We start from the raw sequence: 26,642 nt of genomic DNA, 5'->3' as shown, positions 1-26,642 counted from the left end.
TAGGATGGTACGATAGTATTTGGTGGACTGGGTTTGGCATGGGGTATTGAGGAACAAAAAATTGTTGTTGTTTGACATGATTTACTTCAGATTCTCGTTTCTTGGATTGCAACCCTTTTTTAGGAGGGCTACTCTGCCTGTAGTCCATGGGCAGTATCTAAGTTGAAGCGATATTGGTTCATGAATTTTTCTGCCAAGTCTTTCCAACAGGCAATTTTAGAATGATCCATCTGGATGTACCACTCTAATGCTGGACCGGCCAAACTCTCATGGAAGAAACTAACGAGGAAGACCTCATCTTTGGACCATATTGCCATCTTCGTGCAGTACGTCTTCAAGTGGATAATTGGGTTTGTACTTCCATCATACTTACAAAAATCTGGGACCTTGAAATCTTTAGGGATAATCACGTCCATCGTGGAGCATAATTCCTCCACCCCAAGAGATCCGTAAGCACTAGGGCCCTGAATAGCTTTGATCTTCTCTTCCATCTTCTCCATCCATCCATCCTTTATTTTATCCTTCTGACCAGAGATGTGACCATTCCCAGACTGGGTTCCGGTCGCCTGTCCCGCGGTGAAATCATTTGTCCTAGCTTGTATGTGTGCCTCAGCATCGGCATTCCCCATTGACTGATATCCTTCACCAATATGAATTGTATGAGTTTGACCATTAAGATCGTTCGTTGCATCTCCCATCCCATTCATCCCTTGGGTACCGCCTGGCTGAGTCGTTGACTGTTGCTGCGCATTGATGGACACTGCTAAAGCTCGCAATAAATCTTCCATCGTATTCATTCTAGCTCTTACGTCGTCTACTTCCTGGCTTATGTTCCTCCCCTCTTGATCGCCTGCTTCCATTCTAGTCCGAGATCTGGTGTTGTGAACTCGGGTTTGATTGGTATTACTTCTCCTTGGTCGCGCAATGTTTGAGTCTTAAAATATATTCTGCAAGTGAGAGCAATTAAATTTGGAAGAAAAATGTTTATTTTATTTTGTGTAAAGATGGCGTAATGAGTATTATTATCAATGTTCTTATTTTTTAGAATAATATTAACATTGCAAGTTTGTCGGAGAACCATTGATGCGTGTAAGTTTGACGTGAGTATCATTGATTGTTTTTCTTAGGACCATTTCTCGGAACGTCACGTTCGAAAGTACTAGGTCCTATCAAATATCAATACGGGATCACAAATAGGTAGCGAACAAAATATCTTCATTAAAGCCATAACATAGTACAAGTGTTTCAAAGGGATACATTGCTTTTACATGCGCCTGATGATCGATTGTTTCATTTTCACAATCAAATTCCTACAATACTCAATAAAGTCGCGAATCTCTGCAGGAGTAGTGAGGGGGTTCACCAGTGCCTCTGCCATTCCTAATTTGTTCGGGATGTTTTTAATTGCATCATTAGAGATTTCAGCTAAGTTGGAAAAACGAGTCATCCAGAATGCTACTTCATGTCTGCACGCAGCAATGATTTCATCTTGCCCTCCGATGTAATCAGTTAGCCTTTGTACTTCTTCTTGCTCTCTCCGAATTGCATCTTGGTACATCATGATCACTTCCTCTGTAGACTGTTTTTCCTTTTTTAGCCTGTCTTCATATTTTGCAGCTCTCATCTCCATTTGTCGCCCCATTTCTGCCATTTGCCTCCTTGAATCTTTATACGCCGCACTAGAATTTTTGAGTAACTCTTCAAGTTGTGTGCTCTTAGTAATAGCCTCATCTCTTTCATTTCTTCGGAGGCTTAATTCCTTGTTTGCTGCCTGAAGGCACCCTTTAGTTTTTAGCATATAATTTTCCTCAATTTTGGCCCTTTTATCAGCTCTTTCAAGAGTAAGGTTCTTCTTCATATTTTCTTGTTCAAGGGTCTCGCATCTTTGTCGAGCTTCCTTAAGTTCTACTTCAATCTTCTTCTTCTCTTCTTCAACCCTCACCAATTCTCCTTGTATTTCTCTTATTTCTTTGTTGTCGTGGGAGGCAGACATTGATGATTCACCACTTGTAGTGACTGTCAGAGCTTGGAAAGGTAGCTTCACTTCTCGTGCTCGACTTGTAACCCACTGTCGGTAACTATTTTGGACTCCACAATTTTTGGTCTTCAACTCTTTCCCCATTCTAATGACATTGTTCCAAGCATCTCGAACCCTTTTGAGGGTCTCATTATGTACTGGGTTCATATCATAAAGGACGAATGGAGTTATCATCTCCTCCGTAGGAGCTCCTCTCATAGGATAGCCAAGTTGTCGTCGTGCCAAGGATGGGTTGTAATTGATACACCCTCTGGTACCCATGAGAGGCACATTGGGGAAATCCCCACATTGGTAGATCAAATTTTCTCTTTCGACCCATCGAGGATACCATCGGACGCTCTTTTCGTCCAGCTGTGCTAAAATTTGGGCCCATTCACGACCACTCTTGACTCCTAACTGATATCTGTGAAACTCAGTGATAGGGTATGAGATCTCGTATCCTCTTTTGAAGACATGGGCAGTGAGCCATATGAATAACATCGGCAAACAACACAAAATTCTTTTTCCTTTCTTCTCATGACAGAAATTTAGAGTATAGTAGACGTCAGCAAGAATGGCCGGAACAGGATTTTCACCTCTAAACTTGCGAGCAAAGAACACATCTATAGCTGCGAAGTCCACAAACTCATCAGCATTTGGAAATATGAGAATGCCATAAATGGTGAGAGCTAGCACATCAATGAAAGCTTCCCAGTCTTCAATTCCAGCTAAGTGGTGAAGGTGTTCCTCCAGGTACTTTCTTGAAAATCCATCGATCCCATTTCTGTTTTGTTTCTTCTCTTGCAAATCCTTCACAGGAACTTTGAGGACATCGGCAATAGTATGCAAAGAAGGATAATGCCCCAAGTAGCGATATGGTTTCTCATATTTTTCCAAAGACAAACCCAGAATCTGCTCGAATTCTTCCAAAGTAGGTGCTAATTGGAAATCTCGAAAGGTGAAGCATCTCAGAGGTGGGTCGTAAAACTGAGTAACCGCAGTGATCGCATCTACTTGCACATCAACTTCCAGTAGATCTAGAATTTCCCCATATTTTCTAACAAGAGTTAAACATTGTGTCTTCTTCAATATTCGACCCAAGACCTTCAAACTTTCAGTGTCAGGCTTCCTTGCTTTCAGTTGCAAAGTCTTTTTCAATACGCGTGGTGCTACCTCATCGCGATGTGATCCCGTACTATCATCCATCAATAATACTCACAATCAAACTTTGGAACTCAAAGTTTCTCTAACAAAATTCCCTGGAGGGGTTAAGGTAGACAATATGAGATGTTAAAAATGCTAAATGGTGCAAGATGAAAAAATAAAAAATAAAAAATAAATAAATAAAATCCTTTTTTATAATGAAAGGTATGCGTATGCCTAAAATACTCCACTATGCAAGATGCATGAATGTTTGAAAGATAAATTTATGGAACGATGATTTTGAAATAATGCAAATATGCGAAAATGGAAGTAAGAAGTGAAAAGGAAATACGCTCCCCTTGTGTCTTATATTGATTCATAGGTCATTCTATGACGTGAATACTTTCGTTGGGGTAGTTTTATAACTCTATGTATTTTGGCTACTAGAGCTAAGATCCCATTTCGAAGGAGAATAGCCAAATAGGATGTACATCCAAAATGACTATAATTCCGAAAGAGTCACACTCTAGCCGAGATTTTCGTGATAACCAAACAGGATGTACATCCAAAATGGCTACCACTACACAACCTCTCTCCTATCTTAAGTTGCACTCAGACCCGGGTATAGGGCCCCACTCGTACGTGTGTGATAAATGTATAAGTGGCGTGTGTGAAAGAGCATACAACCCTTCATATAAACCCTAGTCTACCCAATCTGCAAAACAATTGAGAGCAAGCACATAATAACATAAAAAGTCCTCCATTCTAAAGTTGAAGCCAATCATCACATCTTTCGCATAAATATCAAAAAAAAAAAAAAAAAAAAATTAAAGAGAGAGAAAATAAATAAATAAAAATAAAGCAAAATAACAGACTAAAGGGAAGCAAAGCAAATATATAAATCAATTTGCACAATTAATTAAAACAGGCTTGACTCTCTAACATCCCCAGTGAAGTCGCCATCTGTAACGACCCGAAATAAAAAAAATAAAAAGCAAAGGAGTCGCCACCAATTTTATTTACTTTGGAAAAATTGGAAAACCTCTTATTGCAAACTGGTCTTTAAAACTTTAGATCAAAGGTTCGGGAGTCTAATTACGCGCAGGGAAGGGTGAAAACTTAATCCCACTGCACCCCTGACACATCCGTTAAAAAACGGTTACCTTGAATTAATTGTGCGAATTATTAATAACTTTTAAAAATATTTGCTTCATCCCTTAAAATAAATATGATTATTTAATTAAGAAAAAAGGAAGACTAAAATTATTAAAATTTTATTTTAGCTTGACGGAAAAGAGTTCCGCTCCGACGTACCCTCCGGTGCAGTGAGGAATTCAAAGCTATGTCGTTCTCTAAAATATTTGTTTGTTTATTGATTTTAATTTTGGAAAAATTCATTTGATTATATTCGATGTTCCCGGATTACCAGGTTGTCCCAACCAAAATGATCCGAGCGAGACACAGGATTAACAAGCTGTCTCAACTCAGCTAATCCATATATGATAATTTTAATTTTATTACGAGTCATGGGTCACCAAGTTGTCTCAACCAAAATGACCCAAATGAAATATTTCGAGTTAACAAGCCGTCACGACTCAGTTAATCCCTCTTTTTGCTATAAATATAACTTGTGAGTTTTTTCATGATTAACTAGACAATAATAATAATAATAATAATAATAATAATAATACTATTAATCAGATTGTCTAAAAATACGAAGGAAAAAGAAAGGAAAAAGAAAGAAGAAATAAAAATAGAATTCAATGTAAAAAACAAAAAAAAAACAAAAAAAAAAAACAAAAATGAAATCCAATATAATGGAAACGCTTGATATATTACGGTAAAAAGAATAAAGAGGAAAGCAAAGTGTTATGTTGCCATCATTAATATAATGCAAATAAAGAGAAATGAATTAAAAAACGGTAATCGCTGCTTCGTGAGTGTACAAATACATAAACCAAAAGCATATGGTAAACTACAAATGTTAAAATATTAAATCATTGAAACATAGCAACATTGCATCGTGAATATGTATGTAGCTAAACTAAAAAGCTGAAGTTTCCTAACCTATGAAATATTAAAATATTCATTTCATAAGAATTACAAAATGGATGGTGTATCACTTGTATATATTTTCGGTAAACAGCATAGCTACACCCACAGGTGTGTTTCATCAAAAAGGGATTTTGCATGTGATATTTTCTAACAATATTATTTTAATCATATTTTTAGCATTTGATGTTTCTGATAACATCAGGGAAAATTGCACATTAATTAATTCTATCATACATCACAAAGACAAATACTAATATAGGACAAAAATCATGCACCCAAGTTAATACGTGGCCTCCTAATGGTACATGAAACAAATAAAATGGATAGAGATTCATGACCACACATCACATGTGGCTGAGATCAAGAGATAATATATTTCAACTTGTTCCTTCAACATTCCAGCCATGCTCCAGTGTATACGTTTAGGGTCAAACAAATAAATGAGATCACTATTTCTTCATATCATGCCTTTGGAAACTTCCAGATCAATCAACAAGAGAGGCAATAATATTTTAACACCAAAAACAACTTACAAGTCTTCGATCAAATGAAGGTCCTCACGATGGTGATGGAGAAACTTGCAGCAGTTGACGGCGAGGGCGTGGTAGGGATCGCGTGAGCTTTGGACGATGTAGCACGGTGGTGGACAATCTCCCAATGGCGACCGTGGCGGGGATGAGACCTTGGGTTTTTGGTATTTCACGTTTTTGGAAGATTGTGATGAAGGAGGTTGTGGAGTTTATGTTGGAAAATCTGGGGTCAGGCTTGGTTTGAGTATTTTTGCTGGTTTCTTCTATGATTTTTTACTTCCTCTCTGTTTCCGTTTTGCTCTCCATAAAATCTCAAAAAAAAAAGAACCCCCTTTTTTCACTTCTTTGCTGTTAGCTTTTATAGAAGAAAAACATCAGCCTTTCCTCCTTAAGCCCGATGGATTTAAGAAATAGTTGGATCTTCCATGCATTCCAAGACGCTCAGGCCTACTCAGTGTGTGGTCTTCTCCAATTTCTTCTTTTGGACATTGCTTCTAGCTTTTGATTCTGCTCCTCACCTATTTTTGCTCTCTGCTCTTCTTTGAACAAAGTGGCTCTACTTACACAGAGGCGCCAGCTGAGTTGCTCCGTTTTGAGCAGTGATATTGACACATTGATGGGGACTATGGGTTTTTTCATTATCATTTTTTTATTTTTATATATATATTTTTTTATTATTTAATTTTTTTTTTTTGAAAAAAATGGTGCTCATAATAAATTTTTATTTAGGACAAAATTAGGTGTTCACAATAATAATAATAATAGAAAATTATTTCTCCATAATCCTAAAATGATGTTATTAAGAATTTGGGAAAAAATACAAGGTATTTTGTGAATTTCACTTCTCTAATATAATTTAAATTTTTTAAAATTACCCTTCATTCTTTTCTCCAAATCCAAAAACAGTGTTATTTTAAGTTTGTAAAAGATAATTTTATCTTGTGCGATAATAGAAAAAATGTTTAACCTTTATAATAAATAATATGATATAAATGGATTTGATTTTGTTTTAAATAAGGATATTGGAGGAGGAGTCTTCTGTTTGAATTGATAACCGAAATTTGTTATTAGTCTCATCTCTTCTGCACTCGTCCCGCCAACAATCATCAACAAACTCAGTTTCTAATTACCTATATCAATTAGAGGTTTAAAAATAGGGTTCATTTTTTCTGCAGTGAATGCAGATAAGTTATCTGTATTGAGCCCAAAACGATATCGTTTTGGGGCGGAAATCAAGGTTCATTACAAAAATTCAGATATTTTGTGGGGGTCATATTTGCAAATTGTGGCGGTCTTTAACCCCCACAAAAGATATTAGCCACATCCACTTCAACCCTCAGTTTTGCATACGCCACAACACATTTTCAGGCGTCTTTGTGTGCAACGCCACAATTTGTCGAAATATTTTCTGAAAGTTTTAGACCCCACAATTATTGCACTTTGAGGTTTCAAACCCCCACAAATATTTATCACTTCCTAGAGGGCATAAACCTCCACAATTTGTTTATTATTTTGGCAGGTTTAAACCTTCACTGTTTGTCACATTTTGTAACATTTATAGACTACCAATATCTAAGAGTTGAAAGGTTTATATATCATAATTTGAGAATTGGGGCCCATCACTTTATTTGTTAGCCAATTTATTATTTGTTTGATCTCTTAACATTTCCTTGAGAATAATTACTAAATGCTAATTATCCAAAAGCAACACTATAATACATCAATCATAGTTCATATTCATGCTCGCACTTGATTAATACTTTTTTAAATAGGTAAAAGTACAAAAATACACTTTAACACTCATTTACTATAATATGAAGTTGTATTAGACAAAACAAAAATGTACATAATATTCTCTTATCTAATTGTACACATTCATGAAAGATATAAGGTTGATTCAAGATTGTGTAAACAAGAAAAAATAGGAAATTTACAATTATCCATGACAAGAACACAAATTTTTTTTTTGCCCTTTCACTCTCCTGCGTTCATCACCACACCCTTCTCTTCATACTTTACTCCCACCAAGTATCTTATGCGTACCTGGGAACAAAATTTGACGGATCTGGGTTTACTCAAAAAAGTGTTCTTCTTTATTGTTGACATGTTTAAATAAGTTTACTTTTTTGTAAGAGTAAAATGACACAAGTTGTGTCATTTAAAAGGACAAACACTTTTTTTATAAATTAAATGTTACTAGTAAAGCAAGTATGACAGCGAAACTATGTCCAATGATTGTTGAGTTAAGCAATTGAAGTGTGCAAACCCAGAAAATCAAGTCATTCTATCTCTTTTTCTTTTCTTTTTTGGTATCCCTCCTATCTCTTTAGTTACTACATGAAAAACAGTATTATGCCATAAGAATTATTAACATTTAATCTCAACACAAAAAAAATATTTAACATCTGCATTGCAAAATTAACAGTGACTAATATAAATATTGAACCAATAGACAAATAAAGACATACAATAAAGAAAAAAAAACTAAACTCAAAATTTTATGTGCGGACATATGCCCCAACGTGAGTCCCCCAGTGATTCGACTCCGCAAATATCGAATCATAGTCAAACAAAACGTCATTGGAGACATTGGATTTGACGTTTCCACCTAATATATCATGAATGCCAATATGCCATCTTCAGGACCCCAAGAATGTTGGTTTTCTTATTGCTTCTACTGAGAACACTATTAAGATCATCGAAGGAAGAACCTGCTGAGAACATTGTTGAATCTGCGAGTGGGCTTCATTCTTATAGGAGACGAAGGGATCCCTAATCAAGCAATATTGAAGATCATCTTCAGCTTCGCGGAACTTCGTTTCACAATCTCACTGGATATTAGTGATGGTGAGAAGAGTAAGGAACAGGTTGGAGCAATTTCGAATTTGAAAAAATCGAATATGAAAATGAAAAGAAGAAATGTAAATTCAAAAGCCAAGTAGTAAACATAATCAGAAATTGAAGTTGAGCGAGCTACCATAATCGCTCCAATGACTCTCTGTTGACGAGAGAAATCTGATAGGGAATGATAAGGTCTGAATAAGGGGAGAAAGATGTTGTAGCGGCTCAGTAGAGATTTCGTATAAAGAAGTGAGAAGGTGTTAGAGTAGCGTTTCATAACAGCTAAGGATCCCTTTAGAAATTTTTTGGATAAATTTTTACAAATTACATTATCTTTTCCGAGGAGAACATAATGAAACTTATTGTTTATCTGGAAAAGATAGTGTAGTTTGTAAACAAAAAAGTTTGTAAATATAACCCGCCCTTTCATAATATGTTAAAAGTGAATATAAATTATAAAAACAAATATTATATATTTTCAAATAATTTAAAGGGTTCGCTTTTTCTATAGTCACTGCAGATAAGTTATCTGCAGTAAGCCCAATACGACGTCATTTTGGGAGGAAATCATGATATTTTTGAAATTTTAATTTACTTTAGGATTATAATAGTATTTATATATATAATTTTTTAAAATTTCAATACCAAAACGACGTTGTTTTAAAAATAAATGCAGATAACTTATCTGTATTAACTACAAAAACATTTTTCCCTAATTTAAAATAGCAAAACACAATGTTAAATTGTGAAGATTTAAAACTTGCCAAAAATTAAATTAGTTAGTGGGCAAGTAGCTATTTTCACTTTTATTTTTATTTCTTCCAACATAAATAGTTATCCAATCACTTAGTCATATCTAGTTAGATAAATGATATACAAATATATTAATGTCATATATCTACATTCATTATAGAAATATTAAAGCCATATATAAATAAAAAATAGAATAATCATGTGTATTATTATTTTGGTGAAGCACTTTTTACCTATATAACCTCAAATTAGAAGAGAGAGGGATGACCATTGATGGTTATTTCTCCCTAAACTTTAATTATCCTATTATTATATGTATAAAATTATATTTATATAATAATAATAATAAATTATTAGCGTTAATAGTTTGACACTCTCTAAATAATACTTATACTAATTAGTCTGTTTTATTATTTTTAATAACACTTAATTTTAATATTTTATTTTTGTCCTCCATCATAAAAAATTACATTATTAATAATCATAATTATCTTTTCTTAAAGTAAAATATAGAATAATACATTGAGAATGTTTTATTTTTTTCACTTTTAATAACTTGTATTAATTTTAACTTTTTTTTTTTATTTGAAGTTCAAATTTAAATTTAACTTTTCAAACTTAATTATTATTATAACTTAATTGAATCAAATCACTAATTTAAAAGATTTCATATGAGTCATTAATTATCATAATGTCAGGAATTCCATTTCCGCGTGTATAATTAATTAGGGAAGGACAACAACCAAGTTGTGTTACTACCAATTGACTACCAATCAATTTCACCGTTAGATCAATTATGTTGATCCAAAGGTTATATTTATTTCCATCTTTGTATGGTAATGATTCCCCATATTTAAAGTGAAAGCATTAAATATGGAAAATCATAACCATACAAAGGTGAAAATAAATATAAAGTATTAAATTTGGGGAAACCGTACAAATATGGAAATAAATATAACCGTTGGATCAATATAATCGATCTAACGGTAAGATTGATTGGTAGTCACTTGGTAGTAACACAACTTGGTTGTCATAATATCCTTCCCCTAATTAATTTTGTTTAACTTCCGAAAAAAACCAAAATTTTAAATCTTTAAAGCAATCAGTGAAGATTCTCAATAAGACCCTATTAATTAGATGACAAAACAGGAAGGAATGTAACACAGTTCGTTGTGATCTTTATCAATTCAACTTCCATGACTGTCAAATTCAATATCCGCCATCTGTATATGTCTCTCTATGTATACGTAGTAAAAGAGTAATCCTTGATTACTAAAAAAAATATTGGGGAATTAAGGAGCATCTGTGATGGGTAAGTGGTTGAGGACTAGAGTGTTGGGAAGTGGTTCCTATGGCACTGTTTTTCTTGCTATTTCTGCTGCTCCTGGTAGTTGGAAGAAGCCAATAGCCATGAAGAGTTCGAGGCTTGAGTTATCACGTTCCTCGCAGATGGAAGAACATATTTTGAAGTCTTTCACTCTGTGTCCAGAAATCGTTCAAAGCCATGGATGCCAAATCACCAATGAGCAGGGTTTATTGGTATACAATCTTCTATTAGAGTACGCTCCTCACGGTACTCTCTCTCATTTGATCAATAAAGAGCCATTCTTGGATACCAAAGCAACCAAAGTCTACATCCGTGCCCTTCTCAGAGGCCTTTCTTGCATCCATCGGCGAGGCTTTGTCCATTGTGATCTTAAACCTCAAAATATTCTTGTGTTTCCTCCTTGTCCATCACATCAAGACTCTGAGTTTTACTATCAGCTGAAGATTGCAGATTTTGGGCTTTCAAGAACATGTGATGAGAATTTCAATGAAGAGAATTGGAGGTACAAGTTTAGAGGGACTCCTATTTACATGTCACCAGAATCGCTGAGTTTAGGCAAGATAGAAGCACCGTTAGAGATATGGTCTCTCGGTTGTATAGTTCTTGAAATGATCACTGGATATAATGGTTCATGTTGGGATTTTGAAAAGAACACCAAAGATTCCCTCTGGACTGAGCTGGGAATGCAGAGACTTCTTGAAGAAATGTTTTATAAATAACCCAGCTGAAAGATGGACCGCTGACATGCTTCTCAATCATCCTTATCTTCTTTATTAAGAATAGTATGTTAGTTTTTAGAGTAGTGATTTTGGATCAATTACAACTCTTTATGTTTGCATGTTTACTTGGTCATTAATTGTTTGCACTCTGTTAATGTTGTTATCATTGTTCGGTACCTTCTTTCCTTTAGTTTTTGTTATTGTTTACATCTATTTTGATTAGAATAAATTCTGCATGGTATGTTTATGCATAAACTGGTGCTCGGGATTCAGTTGGGTAACCTTTTTTTCACTAATATCGTTAATTTCATGTACAGATATACATTAGCTATACAGATTTATAATTATAATAATATTAGTATGAAAAATGCTTTGTTGGTAGAGACTAAATCCACTTCAATGATTTCTCGGCCTCGAGAGAATTAATCTTTGGCTATCGGCCCGGAAATACCCTTGAAGCATTGAAAAAAATAATGCTTGTTTATATGCAAGGCTCACTTTGTGTAATTAGTTATTAGTTTGATCAGAATAAATTCTGTTTGGTATGTTATGCATAAACTGGTGCTCCGGCTTCAGTTCGGTGACCTTTTTTTGATAATATCATTAATTTCATATATACATATATAATACATTAGCTATACAGGTTCAGAATTACAGTGATGTTTGTTTCTTGTCACCCAAAAAAAAAAAATTATTTATATGCATGGCTCACTTTGTGTAATTAGTTATTATTTATTAATTATAGTCACTATGCAAGTCTTGGGTATAACTGATTTTGCCCTGAGTTTTACTTAAATCATATAATTATAATTAAGGACCAAATAACAACTCAGAGTTGTTATTTGGTCTATAACCATAATTAACACGCTTATAAGTTTCCCATGTTTATTGGGGCCTGGTGAGGAATAAAGCTAACAAAGAAGGAAAATGAGATGTGTTCAGCGACAATAGTAGTTTACTTACTAATGGGATCTAATTGTCTAATGTTGTGATTGTGAATGCAAAGATAATTGTTAAGTATTATAGAAACAATTTCAACACACAAATTGTAACCGAGCATTGCTTGCCCATTTGTTCTATTCCTGTTTCTTAACTAGAAAGCTTTTCATGCACTTTGCTAATTGAGAATAGTCTTCAAGTAGTTTCTGTTCTGAAAGAGTGTCAATCTCATTCTGTGGGGTCCATAACACCTCACCGGCCTGTAAGAAATTCAAGCTGATAAAGAAATGACACTAATTTAAATTAAAAAACGAAATAGATTAACTGAATGTCCCCATGATCTCTTACTAATAATTTGCTTGAGAAAAGGGATCTAAGCTTGTGTAAGGCTTTCTTCAAATCTTCAGCTCCATTGATATTAGGAAGCTTATGTGCTCCTTTAGCAGCTACCAAGATTGTTATCTGATATTAAGTACATCTCTCAAGTGTAAGAAGAACAGATAGAAACCTTTTTGTTAACAAGTGAAATATCCCATTTCTGATACCCCATTGTCAGATCATTCAGAATTTAGCAAGCAAGGATGAGATATTGTTGTATTGAAGGATACAAAATTCTACAATAAGAGTGATAGACTTGAAAATTTTAGAATGCTTATAATAGGAATGAAATGAAAGTTTGAGCTGGTACACAAATTCAAGCATGTTTTAGAAATGTACGGATAAACAGCATCATAACTTACCACTACATACTCGTTGCCAAACCCATTGAGAAGTTTCTCTTCTTCAAAGTTCTTCCCTTCTAGTGTACTCTCCTTTACATTCAACTGCAAGACTATTAGTTGGTTATATAGCTCTATAGCTGATATTAGATACAAAATTAGGAATTAACTTTGCCCAAATGTTGAAATCAAAGTGGAAAACACTTTATTCAAGGTGCATCAAAATAACATGCTTGATTCCAAGAAATTGAAGCACATTTTAGAAAAGCTTTTTAATAACCAGAACATACCTTTTTGTACTCATTGCTGAACACATTAACACTCTGGCCTCTTGTACTTCTCTTTTCTAAGTTGTTCAAATTAACTAGTGTCTCTTCATCAAATTTCGCCCTTTCTTCATTTGATAGTTGATTATAGCATTTCTCTCCATCCTCCTTACTCCGCTTTAGATCCACCTGCCAAAGATTATTCATTAATTATTATATCCTCTAAACAACTGATATTGCAATTTGGCCTTAGGAGGAGGAATGAACTTACAGATAAATATCCTGCAATACAATAACCATGATGTCGATCCAAAGTTTGTATTGTTTCTGTCACAGAAAGTCAGGTAGCAAGAAGTGCATCAACTACTGAGCCTCGAAAGAATAATGGAAGGTTTATGTTAGCTAAATCATAGAACAAAATATGAATGTCTTAGACTAAGGATCTTCAACACTAATTTGCAATAAGTTTATAGTATTGACAATAAATTAAATTTCCTAAGCACACCATGACATCACAAAAGACATATCTCAACCGATGTGTGAGGTGATGTGCAAGAAGCATTTTCCCAAAACAATAGTACTCATGAACTATGAAGCACTGGCACTTCAAAAACCCTGACGTGTTGTGTTCGACACTCTCCGACACTCCAACACGCGTTGCAGAAACTCAAAAAATGGTTCAAAGGTTGCGTTGTGTAACATCCCGGGCGCTGACGAAGGCGGGGAGTGATCGCCGGTGCGAAAGGGCATGGTGCGCAAGGGCACAAACAAGGAGCGGCTCCTGTCAGGCTTCTAGGGACGGGGTACATGAATGAATCGAATCAACACCCGAAAGAGAGGGATTCCAAAGACTGTGCTGGTATGAGACGATACAGTTGGGAATGATTTATAAGAATTAATTGGTACTACCTATACTAACAAGATACATCTACTTTTCGGTAGCCCGGAACGGAAGAACTCCATAATTAAGCGTGCTTGACTTTGAGCAATTCTTGGATGGGTGACCTCCTGGGAAGTTTTCCCGGGAAGTGTGCGAGTGAGGACAAAGCACGCTGAAGAGTCTCGTGTTAGTGTGTGGGGACAGTCGTTGATCCTCGCAAGTTGCTAGGCGTTACTAGTGGTATCAGAGCTGGGCCTCTCTTCTAGTACGGTGTGGTTCGAAGACGAACCAGGCGGAAGCTGGTGGGCATGTAACATCCCGGGCGCTGACGAGGGCGGGGAGTGATCGCCGGTGCGAAAAGGCATGGTGCGAAAGGGCACAAACAAGGAGCGGCTCCTGTCAGGCTTCTAGGAACGGGGGTACATGAATGAATCGAATCAACACCCGAAAGAGAGGGATTCCAGAGACTGTGCTGGTATGGGACGGTACAGTTGAGAATGGCTTATAAGAATTAATTGGTACTACCTATACTAACAAGATGCATCTACTTTTCGGTAGCCCGGAACGGAAGAACTCCATAGTTAAGCGTGCTTGACTTGGAACAATTCTGGGATGGGTGACCTCCTGGAAAGTTTTCCCGGGAAGTGTGCGAGTGACGACAAAGCACGCTGAAGAGTCTCGTGTTAGTGTGTGGGGACAGTCGTTGATCCTTGCAAGTTGCCAAGCGTTATTGCGTTTTTAGTTTCAACTATTAGATTCGTTAGATTACGATTATCATTTTATTGAGTTTAATATAAATATTTGAGATATCTTATGTTTCTTTGCAAAATTGATGGGTATTATAAGTTTAACTTCATTTCTTGTTAAATTATTGAATATTAAATATAATATACATTATATAAATTAAAAATATTATTTAATATCAAAACGTGTCCTAACATGTCAAAATCTAACATTTTTTAAAATTAACGTGTCGGAGTGTCGTGACATGTCACGTGTCCCGTGTCGTATCGATGCTACATAGCTCATGAAGCTGATCAATTGCAACTAGCTACATAGCTCATGTTCACACAGGTTCAACAAAACCATAGAAGAAATATCTCTCATGATGATTCGAAAAAATAAATAAACAAATTACATGCATTTCGTGAAACTACCTGTCAATAGATAGCTCACACCTTCCCGAGAGGATGTGTCTGCAGCCTCTGCAATCCTAGTTAGATCCCTTTGTATTGAGCTTCCCATCCCACCCAACGCTGCTACCTTACATAAAGACACAACAAAATATGATTGACTAGAACTCAAAAGAACAAAACCTATTAGAGCCATGAAGATCAAACATGAAGATCATAAACAACATTCGTCCAATCAAAAAAAATGTTACCAACCTGAAGCTTGAGCACAGTAATTGTATTTCCATTGGGTTCTTTACAAAATCCAATCAAAAACAAACCAAACATGAAGATCATAAACAACATTGGTCCTCCACCATGACTACCCCTTGCAACCTCAACATCAGGAGAAGGGGCATCATTTACAGGCTCTGAATCAGTGGTGAATGATTCTGATGAGGAGGAAGAATCTGAATCAAAGAAGCTCCCTCCCATCACGCCTCCAGAGGAAGCAGAAACGAAGTTGATTTTATAAGTGCATAACACCCCAAGCAGCAACAAAGCGAAAGCTATAGCACTAGCACTAGCAGGTCTTCTCAACATTGCCATTTTAACATTCAATAACTTGTAGAATGATTTTTTTTTTTCTTTTTATTTAACTAAATGTTTATGTTGTTTGTATTGGAAGAACTTTCTGATCCTGCTTTCAATATTGCATTGAATTCATCCATGTTAAACTGGTGCAGTGAGGGAATAAGAATTTGAATGATGAGGAAAATTGGTGTCCTATGATCCTGCACTTAATTTTGTGAATGAATGTCTCAGATTTGGTTGAGATCAGAATGTCTCGGAGATTGAGGATCTCAACATCCATTCCAACCACTAATTTATATAACATTGATTATCATCCCTATATCTATATCAAAACACGCACATATGTAACAAAATTAACTTTTCGGCCTACAATATATATTCTCTTTATCAGAAACCTGTATATGTTACAAGATTCTTATATGGTAACTGCAGATTTCATTTCAAATTTTTATAGAAATTTTACATGTGACATGAGGGTGGGAACATGTTTATGATTTGAATATTATTTATGCTAAGTATTTGGATCTTGATCTATAGTAATATTATTGTGAATCACCACTAAGTTCACGAGTTGATGACCTGCATGATATGACTATACCAAGAAAGTAGATTAGTGAATATGTACGCAAGGTGAAGGTAGAACGAATATCACCTAATCGTAAAAACACAATAAAAGTTTCACGAAAATAGAGTACAGGTGTTAAAATTGGCCTGAGCTCCTGAGTCAGCCCAAAAACTGTATATTTGACCCTAACTTCATAAGTTTATTTTGTGGTAGTTCTTTTAATCCTAATTCTTAAAGTTTTATAATTTAGAGGGATGAGTTGGGTTTATTCACGCACACAAAAATTTCCTTTATCAAAATTCTCGGTATTTAAACAAATAAAAAATATATATAACTCAAATGTCTATACATAATAAAATAAATTATAAATATATTATAATAATAAAAATATGCCATCCCTACCGTATGCGTCACGAGGAATGCCTATTTTTTTTTTTTGGTAATCTAAGTGGTTAACAACAACACCCCAAAGAGATCAATCCAATAAAATCGTTCTGAAATTACAAGACTAAGACAAATCAGCACAATACAAAGGCCAAATATCAGGAGGAGTGTTTGAAAAAACACAAAAATTATTCTCAACAGGATCGTCTAAAAGATATCTAGAAAGTCAATTTGCACAACTATTTCCTTCTCTAAAAACATGAACTAGGTGAACTTCCCAATTCTTTTGTAACCATGCTCGAATCCGAGTCACTAAGCGAGACTCTCGAGATGTTCTTCCACTGCTGGAGAGCAGAGTGATAACTGAACCTGAATCACTTTCTACTATGCAGCGTCTCTAACCTCTAGCCCAAGCAAATTCAAAACTCTTGAGGACGCCCCATAATTCTGCAACAAAAATTGAACAAATGGCCAATATAGTAAGCAAACCCTTAATTGTATCGGAGCAAGACATAAAAGAAAATTCAATTAGATCACTACTTTGCCACAAAACAGTCAAGGGTTCTATGTTAATAAAATTATACACGTTTAGAAATTTACCAAAAATTGAGTTATTATCTGTTTATTACAAAATTTAAATAAGTTAAAGAAGACTTCTAAGGCTTTACAATGGTACAAATTTTGTAATTTTGTGCCGTAGATAAGGCCAGGATAGAGGTGAAGTTCGCCGGAGCGATTGATCATGTATTTGTTGATGTTGGTCAGCATGTCCTTCAACAGAGGGTAATTTTGTCCTTGACAAATTACACAATATTCCAATCGCATGGAATTCACAAAATATCACTCATTTCATAGTATTCTACGTCGATATTTTTTTTTTCATAAAAAAGAATTGCGGAGAATCTAATTTTTTTAGGAAAACTTTTGAGTTCCTCGTATCAAACATAGGTAAATAAGAATCCTAATATCAGTTTCTCAAGAATCTAAAAAAGTCATCTTTTCAAAGACACACAAATGGTATAAGTGAACGAGTGGGTAGTCTTCTATTTTGAGAGTGATATTGTTCTTTTCTTAGAATTAGAGAGGTTATAATTATCTTTCATTTAATGAAAATGTTTTCTACTCTTGCATGTAGTTTTTACTCCTCAATTTGAGAGGTTCTTCACGTTAAAATTTGATTAATAAAAATTATAGAATAATAGTTGTATACTTATAAAAGTTATAAAATTTTATCATTCACTTTTGTTAAAATAAGATTTTATATATTTAAGAGAAAAGTATTTTTCCGGCCACTGGAGATAAAATTATCTCCAGTGAGCTCAAAACAATATTGTTTTGGGTTATAAGATTAAAAAATTATAATGATAAATACTAATAAAATCCTGCAATATATTAGAATTATAAAAACCTTATTTTTGTCCTAAAACGATGTCGTTTTGTGTTCACCGAAAATAATTTGTCTCCGTTGACTGGAGAAATCATTTACCCTATATTTGAATATTGTTATATAATATATTAAAAGTATTTAAAATTAGTAATGAAGAATTTTTTAACAATACAAAGCCAATAATTAATCAAATATTAAAGAAAAGGTGAAATATGATTTTTAATCAAGTTCAAATTTTTCTGACCTTTGGACAAGCCTATGCGCTCAGAGATATAGTATAATCGAGTATATACTTGAGTTATAGTCGATGTCCCAAAGCAACAGGCTTATGGCCAAGGTGTGGGTGTGTGCACAGTGTGGGTACGGGCAGTATTAGTAAATAAGTCAAAAGTTTAGGGTAGAATATAATTTACTCAATAATATAAGATCCTAAGTATTAATTTAGGAAAAAGTATTTTTCTTGTCACAAGAGATAAAGTTATCTCCTTCGATTTAAAATTTTATTTCTTTATTTGTTATATGAATCAAAATACCGTTCATTAATTTTCTATCTCCCAAAAAACGACCCATTTGGGATTGCAGGAGATAACTAGGGATGCTAAACGAACTAGGGACCTTTGGCTCGGCTCGTGAAGGCCTGAGCTTGAACTTGCATAAAAGCTCGTTTAATAAAAAGGCCTCAGATTCTAATTCCAAAGTTTGGCCTTAGAGCCTCTCAGGCTGGCCTAGTATATATATTTTTTTATATATTTTTTTATGCTACTTGTAATAACCCTCTTTTCCTCCTCCATCTATTTCACCACATTTTATTGGTTAAACAGATTTTTTGAATGTTCTATATTATGCTGTTTGGATATACATTAAATTTATGAATATTTACGGAATTACTAGTGTTGTTGATTGTATAATTTATTTGGATAAATTTTTGTTGTCTTATTTCTTTTAAACATGCAAAACTAGATTTTTTTTTTTGTAAATAAGTTAGGTCACATGCCGATGATTATATTTATAACAGATAACATGCTTGATCAGATTGACACAATTAAACATATATTTAATTTTTTAAGACTAAAACTCGACTTAGCTCAGCTCCGTTAACATCCTTAGAGCTAACCCGTTAATTTAACTTGTTTTTAGGTACATTAACAAATTTAAAGGGTTGGTGCAGCGCAAAAAGCAAATGTCATTTTGCTGTTTTGGGCCAAAGGAACATTCGAGATTGTTTCCGTCTGGGTCGGGTCGGCCCGTTAACGGATTCGGATCTGTTTCAAAAGGGCCATTGCCAATTGCCATTTTTGTGTATGGTTGCTTTGTCAAAGAAGAGAGAGAAAGAGATTGTTGGATTTTGGAGGAGAGAGAGAGAGAACAGCGATGGCGAGGCGAGTCGAGACTCGGAACGAGTCGGGATTGACTCGGGCGGTCGGGGCGGTCTTTACGTTTGTGAGATACGCTGAGTTTGAGATCTTCTTCTTTCTTTTCTTCTTGATCGCTTATCTTCTCTTCAAAGACATCGTGAGTTCTGATTATAAAACTTCTTCTCTTCGTTTTAATGGCTACCCATTCGTGAATTTTGTTCAAATTTTCATTCTTTTCTATATGGGTCTCGTTGTATCTGTCTTTTCATGTTTCTTGTCTTGTAAGAAAAATTAAGCTTAACTTTTGACATCATGCGTGGGGATCTTAATTCTCAATCAGTATATTGGGAACTGAATTCCCTGGTCTGATTATTGATGTTGTTATTTTATGAAAAACATGGATCCTGTTATTTTGTTCTTGGAAGTACAGTATATTTTTTTTGTGAATTAATTAACTTAAAATTTTATTGATCCTGTAACCAATGTTATATATAGATATAGATATATAATATTCGTTATAGAATAGGGTTGGCATGAAATTTCAATAAGTATGATGTTATATCAGGTTTTCGGTGTCCGATGTTTCAATTCATAGTTGGTTGGTCTTAATATGTTGAAATGATTTATCAACATGGTACATGTTCTCCCCCGTTTGTCTTGTAATTGTGCTTTTGGCAGTGAGCTCTAAACTTATAATAACTGTTTGCTTCAACTGCAGACATCAAGGCCTGAATACAATCAAATCTTTGTAAAGAAGCCTGGTGGACCAGAATTTTGGCCATTTAAGGAGTATTGAAGATTGGTCAGGTTGGATGTGTTCATCCATAGAGGTCTCCTTAGCACACCTTGTGATGATTTTGCAGATTTTTTTTTTTTCATGTTTGTATCTTTATGTAACTTTGTAGGGAAAACAGGTGAAACTACCACATAATTTGTATAATTTTCAATTCCAGTTTGTTATACAGCAAATTCAAGTAAAAAGGTTTGCAACATTTTTTTTGTAGCTGTCTCTCTATTTTCTTTATTGTATATTTTGTATAATTTTCTTAATGTGGAGTTGCTGTCTCTCTTAGTTGTCAGCAGGACTCAGGTGTAGAGTCTAGAGGGGCTAGGGAGGCGACTGCCCCCTCAATCTTATACAAAGTTTTATATTAGGCTTCCTGGGTTTTATAAGAGTTATGTTGTAGGAAAAGTGATTGTGTAATGTTATAGAGATTCGTTTTGCGTGCTTTAATTTTTTATTTATTTTTTTGTTTTAAAAAGTGTGGGCCCCACAAAATGTTGTGAGTGTAGGAAAGTTTGTTGTGTTATGTTAAAGGATAAAATGAAAACCCATAAACAAAACTTGGAGGGTTATTTGAATCTGATAATGTATTGATCCTCCACCTCCTCTCCGGAAAAGTTTTCTAGCTCCGTTAGGGTTGCCATTAGCAGAACTAACACTTCGATCTGTTTCTGAGATGGAAGATTATTGTTTTCCTTAATGACATATTAAAATGCAAACAAGTCAATATTTTTCACAGATAAACTCTGATTTTGGCAAGAGTACATAAGTTAACTCCAGCTCAACAAGCACATACAAATGTCTAGATTGTTTGTGAACAACATCATAAATATGTTTAAACTTCACAAATGAAAACTGCAGATATTACAGGGAACTTTATCTGTAAATATTTTACAAAGGCATTTTTAGAACACTAATCAAACTTGACATTCTACACGACAGAGTATTGTGCAACCCTGTTAGTCTTCCTTGGCAATCTCAGCTATCTTCTCAACTGGAACTTTAGTAACATCACTGCGTACTCCAACATCAGAAACCAATCTGCTAACACAGTACATGCCACAACCAACCAATGAGAGACCACTAAAACTAGTGGTCATAAATCGAAGTGGTGAAGAAACTATAGCACTAGCAGCAGCAAGGCAAGATGCCGCTTGGCCACTCCGGCCTACATTGATGCTTGTGAGTAAAAGCAGACCTGTTTTGCAGTAAATTGCAAAGTCTTCACAGTTATTCTTGAAGACATTGTAGCTACCAAATCCATTCTCAAGAAGAAACAAAGCACGGTGAAGGACATGTTCAGTTGGGTCAGAAGAGGCAAGAGTGCATGTACCTCCTCGAGCTTTGGCTAGAAAAAATGCAGGTGAGACACCATACTCAAAGAGATATAAATCACCCCCAGAAAGAAAACAATCCAAGCAGGAAGAGATTACACCATCATTCCTTGTTTGGTCACCACATCTTGGGCAAGGAGTGTCAATAGCATGAGAGGGAGGTGAACTTATAAGGAGATGGTCCAAGACAGTTCCTGTTCCAATTTCTTGGCCTGCTCTCCTGGTGAAATGAATCACCATTCCCTCACCAACATATATTCCTGGTATCTTACACCAAAGCAGTTGGCAGAACAAAGATGACAATTTCAGTATCATTCATATATAAACTGAAAACACAGGTTCTCATTCCAGACTTCAAAATTGATGTCTGGAAAACGTATAGGTTATGGACAAAATGCTTATTGATTCTAGAATTGTTCTGAATGATATCTTTCTTGTTCTGAAGTTCTCTTAATACACAAAGACAATGTGTATTTGAGATTTACTAATACAAATATACAATACACCTATAAGCCACCAAGAAAATTGCAAAATTGAACAATGATGCAAAAATCCTATAATTTACCTCCACTGATTGTATTAAAAAATTTTATTGGGTATCAAATATGAAACATAAAAATATGTTACATAACTGGATATGAATGCTTTTTTTTTCTGATAAAAACAGAAAGGAAAAGAAAATCCCAGAAATGTGTGATGTTAGAGCAAATACTAGAGCAATAGAAGAGATTAAGAAATGACCGTGATGTGCATAGATGTAAACATGTCTCCAAGAGTAAATGTGATCGCCAGGATTCAGTTGTTCCCTCTCAATCTTATTGGAAAGCAATCCCATTTCCCTTCTATTACTGATTACCAATTATGCCAACAATAACCACATTATTGTAGGAAAATTTGAAGAAAAATTTGTATGTTGACTAATAATCACCGTCTTATAATCACAAAGAGCGTACCTTTTCTGTGTGTGACTCCTTTAGTGGGTAATTGAGTCTCCCTGGTGAAACTATTCTCAAGAAAATGGAAGAGTATGTGGGTACTAGAATTTCTTAATGTGTGTTTATTATATCTAAATGCAACAATTATCAAATTCACATATCAAAATGTGCATTTGCTTTCTAGAGGTGCAGAATGGAAAAATGGATTGAAGAAGAAAGGAACAAAAAATGAATATGAATGAGAACCAAGTTCTTGGATTCCAACCCAAGGAAACACAATCCCTTCCTTCACTTCTACGCCTTCCAGTTTATTGAATTCTTCATGGAAACAATATGACATTTACTGAACTCTATATGATGCATTCATTCTAGTTTAGTATCTGATGGGACACATGCTTTTATTGATGAAAATCATTAATAGCCCTGATTAAATAAATGTATCATAATTATTCATTAGCCATTACAGGTGCATCAAATAGCAAGATTGAAGGCTAAGTAGTCAAGCATGTTCAAGAAGGCTCTGTACTGCCACCTAGTGTTGTGCTATTGTTTTATCATATATTTTCTTCAATAAATGCTACTCCTACTTTGTTTAAAATATATTCATTCTTGCTCATATGTTTCCTTGCTGGCACTTATCTTATCCTCTCTCTCCATTGACTTGTACATAAAAATAGGTGTAGGCTTAATGGTCCTGGAATTGTGGTAAAAGAATGGTGTGGCGTGTGAATTACGAAATCAATAACCATGTTGAGAAGATTTCTTAGCTTCTGTCATGGGGATCTACTTGGATATTTAAGTTGAAGAAAATGCAAGGTATTGTCTTGATTTTCTTTTTACATTAAATTTATAAGAATAAAAGAAGACACTTTACATAAAATTAGAGTAGGCAAAACGGGCTCGGCTCGGCGGGCTAACCCTCCCAACCCGTCAAACGAGGCGAGACGGGCTGAATTTTTCAACCCATCTCAAAAGCGGGGCGGGCTCAATTTTTGGCGGGTTGATGGCGGGCATAGGCGGGTCGAAGCTGGTCAGTGTAAAATAGGTTCGGGCTGGAGGACCAACCCGTCCAACCCGCCAAACGGGGCGGGACGGGCTGAGTTTTTCAACCCACTTTCAAAAGCGGGGCGGGACGGGCTGACTCATTTTTTGGCAGGTTGATGGCGGGGCGGGCCGCCCACTTTGCCACCTCTACATAAAACTTCCTTTACATAAAAGTCATCTAAAATTTAGATAATCTTTAAATTTATAAGAATCAAAGAAGGTAACTCAGGAGTGGCATACTTGGTATTGAAGTGTGTCTCAAAGATAGGATCTCGATTTTGCCAATACACTTTGGGGTTAGAGACTGTTTGATCAAAATCGTAAATTTATATCGTATGATATGCATTTAGAGATATCTTACATATAGATGTCCTGATTAACTTATAGTCAATACTTCAATCTACTTCAATCACTGTGCATAAGCAATATGTTTATAGAAATATCCAATGCAATCTCTATTCTACATTCTTTTATGTAATGCATAATATGATCATATCTTAGTATTTGCATTTGAATCAATGATGAACATTTCCTAAAGAAAGTTCGGTAAAGATTAATTCCTTCATTTTATCTTCAAATTGGATCTCCAATTCTAACCTAATCTAAAACTTAATGCCACCTCCGTTTCAAATTTAATTTCTACAAGAACAGTTCTAGAAACACTTTTAGACTAAAAGAAAATTTAAAAAAAATTAAGGTATTATAACCTATTTTTATTTATAATTTCTTACAATTATATCTTAACCGTTAATTTTCGTCAATCAACGGTTATTATTTTCGCAAATTAAATTAATTAATTAATTATTAATTCACAATAAATAATAACTATTGACTGACAAAAATCAACAATTAAGATATAATTATAAAAAATTATAAATAAAAATAAATTATAAATATAACTTTCATCGATAAATATTTTCACAAATGAATTATAAAAGTTGGCTAATTTTGACTTCTCCTTTTGACCTAATCATTTGGGAATATACAAATATATTTTTTTAATTATTAATTTCTAATCTTTTTCCTTTTCCTTTTCCTTTCCCTTCTTATTCTCTCTCTTTCTCTTCTTTTTGACATTAATATCTCACATTCAATTTCAATTTCAATTTCTCGTTCTCTCTCCGCCATGGCACCTCTCCTCCTCCGTTTTCCGATCGCCGCCGTGATGGTCCTCGTGGTCCTCTCCGCCACTGCCACCGCGCGTCCCTGCAGAACCTTCATCATCTCCTCCTACTCCATCCGCAACCCTTCCTCCAACACCTTCGCCACCATCACCGAGATCCGATCCCTCACCCCTCTCTACATCGACCGAAATCCCCAAGAGATCTTCTTCGATAGCGACATCGGCCCGTTCCACCAACCAAAACTCGCAGAAATCGAGCAACGCGGCGCGTCGCACCCACGCGACCCCTTAGGGTTCTCCACCGCTTACGATTTCTCCTCCCTCCGCGACCGCACCAAGGACATCCTCAGCGTCGCCCTCGCCTTGCTCTTCGGCGTCGGATGCGGTGCCCTCACCGCTGCCACCATGTACTTGGTCTGGTCCGTCTTCTCCGCCCGCCACGGTTACCGCTCCGCCGCTTACGATGATTTTTCCGACGAGGAGATCGAGAGCCCCAAGAAGATGGGGTACGTGAAGATTCCGGCAGCGGAGGCAGCGCCACCAGCGGCAAAGGATTCTGTATGAGAAATTGAGAATAGCTTTTCATAGTATAACCGTGTGGTTCATGTGGATTGTTAATAATATTAGTGGAATTGAACAGAAAAATGGCCAAAAGGTGCTATCTTTTGCCCTGTATCAGTGCTTGTATTTTCCATTACATGTTTACTTTTGAATTTGATGTATTTGCACTATTTTTAGTTTCAAGTGGAAAACCCTAGTGTTGATGATGTTGGTTTCCTGCGTTGATCGTTTCAATGCTGAAGCCTTGGACTAGTGATATGTGGAAACTTGATGGAACTAATCGTATTATATGTTATATTTGTACTCATAATCTTTTTGAGCTAAATTGTCAAACTAGTTCATGAAAGATATAACTTCGTTTATGTTTGTCATTGAATGATTGAAATTTGGCCTGAATGTATATTCCGTTAGTTAATTTAATCGTTGAAGTTCTTGATGCGGGGTTTAATTTGACCTACAAGATACACATTCGGGGATAATATGACTTGAGTCTATATCTTTCAGGAACTAATTTGACTATTTACTCATTTTTGTGTCATGTTCCTTTATTTGGAAGTTTTTCTTTTCCATCATAATATTATATGCAGATTCTTGTGATATGTGATTAATTTACCTCTTATGAATGCTAATAATGGTGGACCTAAAGCAAAATTCTACCGAGCCTAGTTTCATTTGCTTTGAGAGTTAATGTTACTTATCAGGGGGGAAATGGTTTAGTTCTGTTACTCGTTTCTAGTTCTCTGTTATAGTATAAAGGAAAAAGGTGGATAAACTGGTTGGTTTTCTTTTCTACAATGAGTTTCTTCCGCGTAACTACATCCTATGTACTGTCAGTGGTTGTGTATTTTTATATTAACATTGTCAAAATCTGGTAACTTTTAACATTATAAGTTGTTATTGAGGCTTGCCAGTTGAAGTTTTAAACTGATTGAACTTTCTAAATCAATTCACTCTGAATTTGAATATTGGATTTGGGGATTAAGTTAACCCGTTGGGTGGTTTTACTCTTGTAGTCATTTTGCGCCGTTCAACGTTGTGAAAGTATTGGCAACCAGTCAGGTTACAATATGATAACGTTTGGTATGATGCTTTGGTAGAAGGAAACAGGGTTTGTGGTCTTAATTTTTCCTTGCATGTATCTATTTTCCATGAGTAGTTTCTTTGTCAACAATCAGCATATAGGAAACAATGCAAGCTATTTGCATTTCCGTTCAGGTGATAGGATACAATTTACTCTAGTTATGAGGAAAATTGCAGCCTTAGAGTACACTGTTA

At 35.2% G+C, this 26,642-nt stretch overlaps 6 protein-coding genes across 7 annotated transcripts; 3 read left to right on the top strand and 3 right to left on the bottom strand.

The window, feature by feature from the left end:
• Positions 1-1,264: 1,264 nt before the first annotated feature.
• LOC133285847 (uncharacterized) lies at positions 1,265-3,223 on the bottom strand. The gene has a single exon (XM_061483140.1). The coding sequence runs from the start codon at positions 3,221-3,223 to the stop codon at positions 1,265-1,267; it is 1,959 nt and encodes a 652-aa protein (XP_061339124.1).
• Positions 3,224-10,647: 7,424 nt separating this feature from the next.
• LOC133285846 (mitogen-activated protein kinase kinase kinase 20-like) lies at positions 10,648-11,385 on the top strand. The gene has a single exon (XM_061483138.1). It carries the CDS (start codon positions 10,648-10,650, stop codon positions 11,383-11,385), a length of 738 nt encoding a protein of 245 aa, XP_061339122.1.
• Positions 11,386-12,461: 1,076 nt separating this feature from the next.
• On the bottom strand, positions 12,462-15,910 carry LOC133285845 (uncharacterized). The gene is made up of 7 exons (XM_061483137.1): positions 15,578-15,910; positions 15,368-15,452; positions 13,581-13,636; positions 13,334-13,498; positions 13,065-13,148; positions 12,673-12,786; positions 12,462-12,584 (listed from the first exon to the last, which is right to left on the bottom strand). The coding sequence occupies exons 1-7, from the start codon at positions 15,908-15,910 to the stop codon at positions 12,462-12,464; spliced, it is 960 nt and encodes a 319-aa protein (XP_061339121.1).
• Positions 15,911-19,527: 3,617 nt separating this feature from the next.
• LOC133285844 (uncharacterized) lies at positions 19,528-20,578 on the top strand. Its single transcript, XM_061483136.1, has 2 exons — positions 19,528-19,743; positions 20,305-20,578. Exons 1-2 carry the CDS (start codon positions 19,603-19,605, stop codon positions 20,380-20,382), a joined length of 219 nt encoding a protein of 72 aa, XP_061339120.1. The 5' UTR covers positions 19,528-19,602; the 3' UTR covers positions 20,383-20,578.
• A 737-nt stretch (positions 20,579-21,315) lies between these two features.
• On the bottom strand, positions 21,316-22,539 carry LOC133285843 (protein LEAD-SENSITIVE 1-like). Its single transcript, XM_061483135.1, has 2 exons — positions 22,446-22,539; positions 21,316-21,964 (listed from the first exon to the last, which is right to left on the bottom strand). The coding sequence occupies exons 1-2, from the start codon at positions 22,537-22,539 to the stop codon at positions 21,330-21,332; spliced, it is 729 nt and encodes a 242-aa protein (XP_061339119.1). The 3' UTR covers positions 21,316-21,329.
• Positions 22,540-24,720: 2,181 nt separating this feature from the next.
• LOC133285848 (uncharacterized) lies at positions 24,721-25,756 on the top strand. 2 transcript variants are annotated; one of them, XM_061483142.1, is made up of 2 exons: positions 24,721-25,058; positions 25,116-25,756. In XM_061483142.1, exons 1-2 carry the CDS (start codon positions 24,810-24,812, stop codon positions 25,368-25,370), a joined length of 504 nt encoding a protein of 167 aa, XP_061339126.1. In that variant the 5' UTR covers positions 24,721-24,809; the 3' UTR covers positions 25,371-25,756. The 2 variants fall into 2 exon arrangements, with proteins under 2 accessions (XP_061339126.1, XP_061339125.1); XM_061483141.1 differs by having other exon boundaries at positions 24,725-25,749.
• Positions 25,757-26,642: the final 886 nt, after the last annotated feature.

The sequence above is a fragment of the Gastrolobium bilobum genome, unplaced genomic scaffold (genome assembly GCF_033153095.1).
Source record: "Gastrolobium bilobum isolate Gb01-03AN ecotype WA unplaced genomic scaffold, APGP_CSIRO_Gbil_v1 utg96756, whole genome shotgun sequence".
NCBI lineage: Eukaryota > Viridiplantae > Streptophyta > Magnoliopsida > Fabales > Fabaceae > Gastrolobium > Gastrolobium bilobum.
This window is presented reverse-complemented; position numbering and strand designations above follow the sequence as displayed.

Excerpts from the sequence above, each read along its gene's own strand:
- LOC133285847 (XM_061483140.1), bottom strand. The coding sequence starts at position 3,223 with ATGGATGATAGTACGGGATCACATCGCGATGAGGTAGCACCACGCGTA.
- LOC133285846 (XM_061483138.1), top strand. The coding sequence starts at position 10,648 with ATGGGTAAGTGGTTGAGGACTAGAGTGTTGGGAAGTGGTTCCTATGGC.
- LOC133285845 (XM_061483137.1), bottom strand. The coding sequence starts at position 15,910 with ATGGCAATGTTGAGAAGACCTGCTAGTGCTAGTGCTATAGCTTTCGCT. Across the intron at positions 13,499-13,580 it reads GTATTGCAGGATATTTATCT|GTGGATCTAAAGCGGAGTAA; the intron begins GTAAGTTCATTC and ends AATCTTTGGCAG. Across the intron at positions 13,149-13,333 it reads TCAGCAATGAGTACAAAAAG|TTGAATGTAAAGGAGAGTAC; the intron begins GTATGTTCTGGT and ends ATAGTCTTGCAG.
- LOC133285844 (XM_061483136.1), top strand. The coding sequence starts at position 19,603 with ATGGCGAGGCGAGTCGAGACTCGGAACGAGTCGGGATTGACTCGGGCG. Across the intron at positions 19,744-20,304 it reads ATCTTCTCTTCAAAGACATC|ACATCAAGGCCTGAATACAA; the intron begins GTGAGTTCTGAT and ends CTTCAACTGCAG.
- LOC133285843 (XM_061483135.1), bottom strand. The coding sequence starts at position 22,539 with ATGGGATTGCTTTCCAATAAGATTGAGAGGGAACAACTGAATCCTGGC. Across the intron at positions 21,965-22,445 it reads TTACATCTATGCACATCACG|GAATATATGTTGGTGAGGGA; the intron begins GTCATTTCTTAA and ends GTAAGATACCAG.
- LOC133285848 (XM_061483141.1), top strand. The coding sequence starts at position 24,810 with ATGGCACCTCTCCTCCTCCGTTTTCCGATCGCCGCCGTGATGGTCCTC.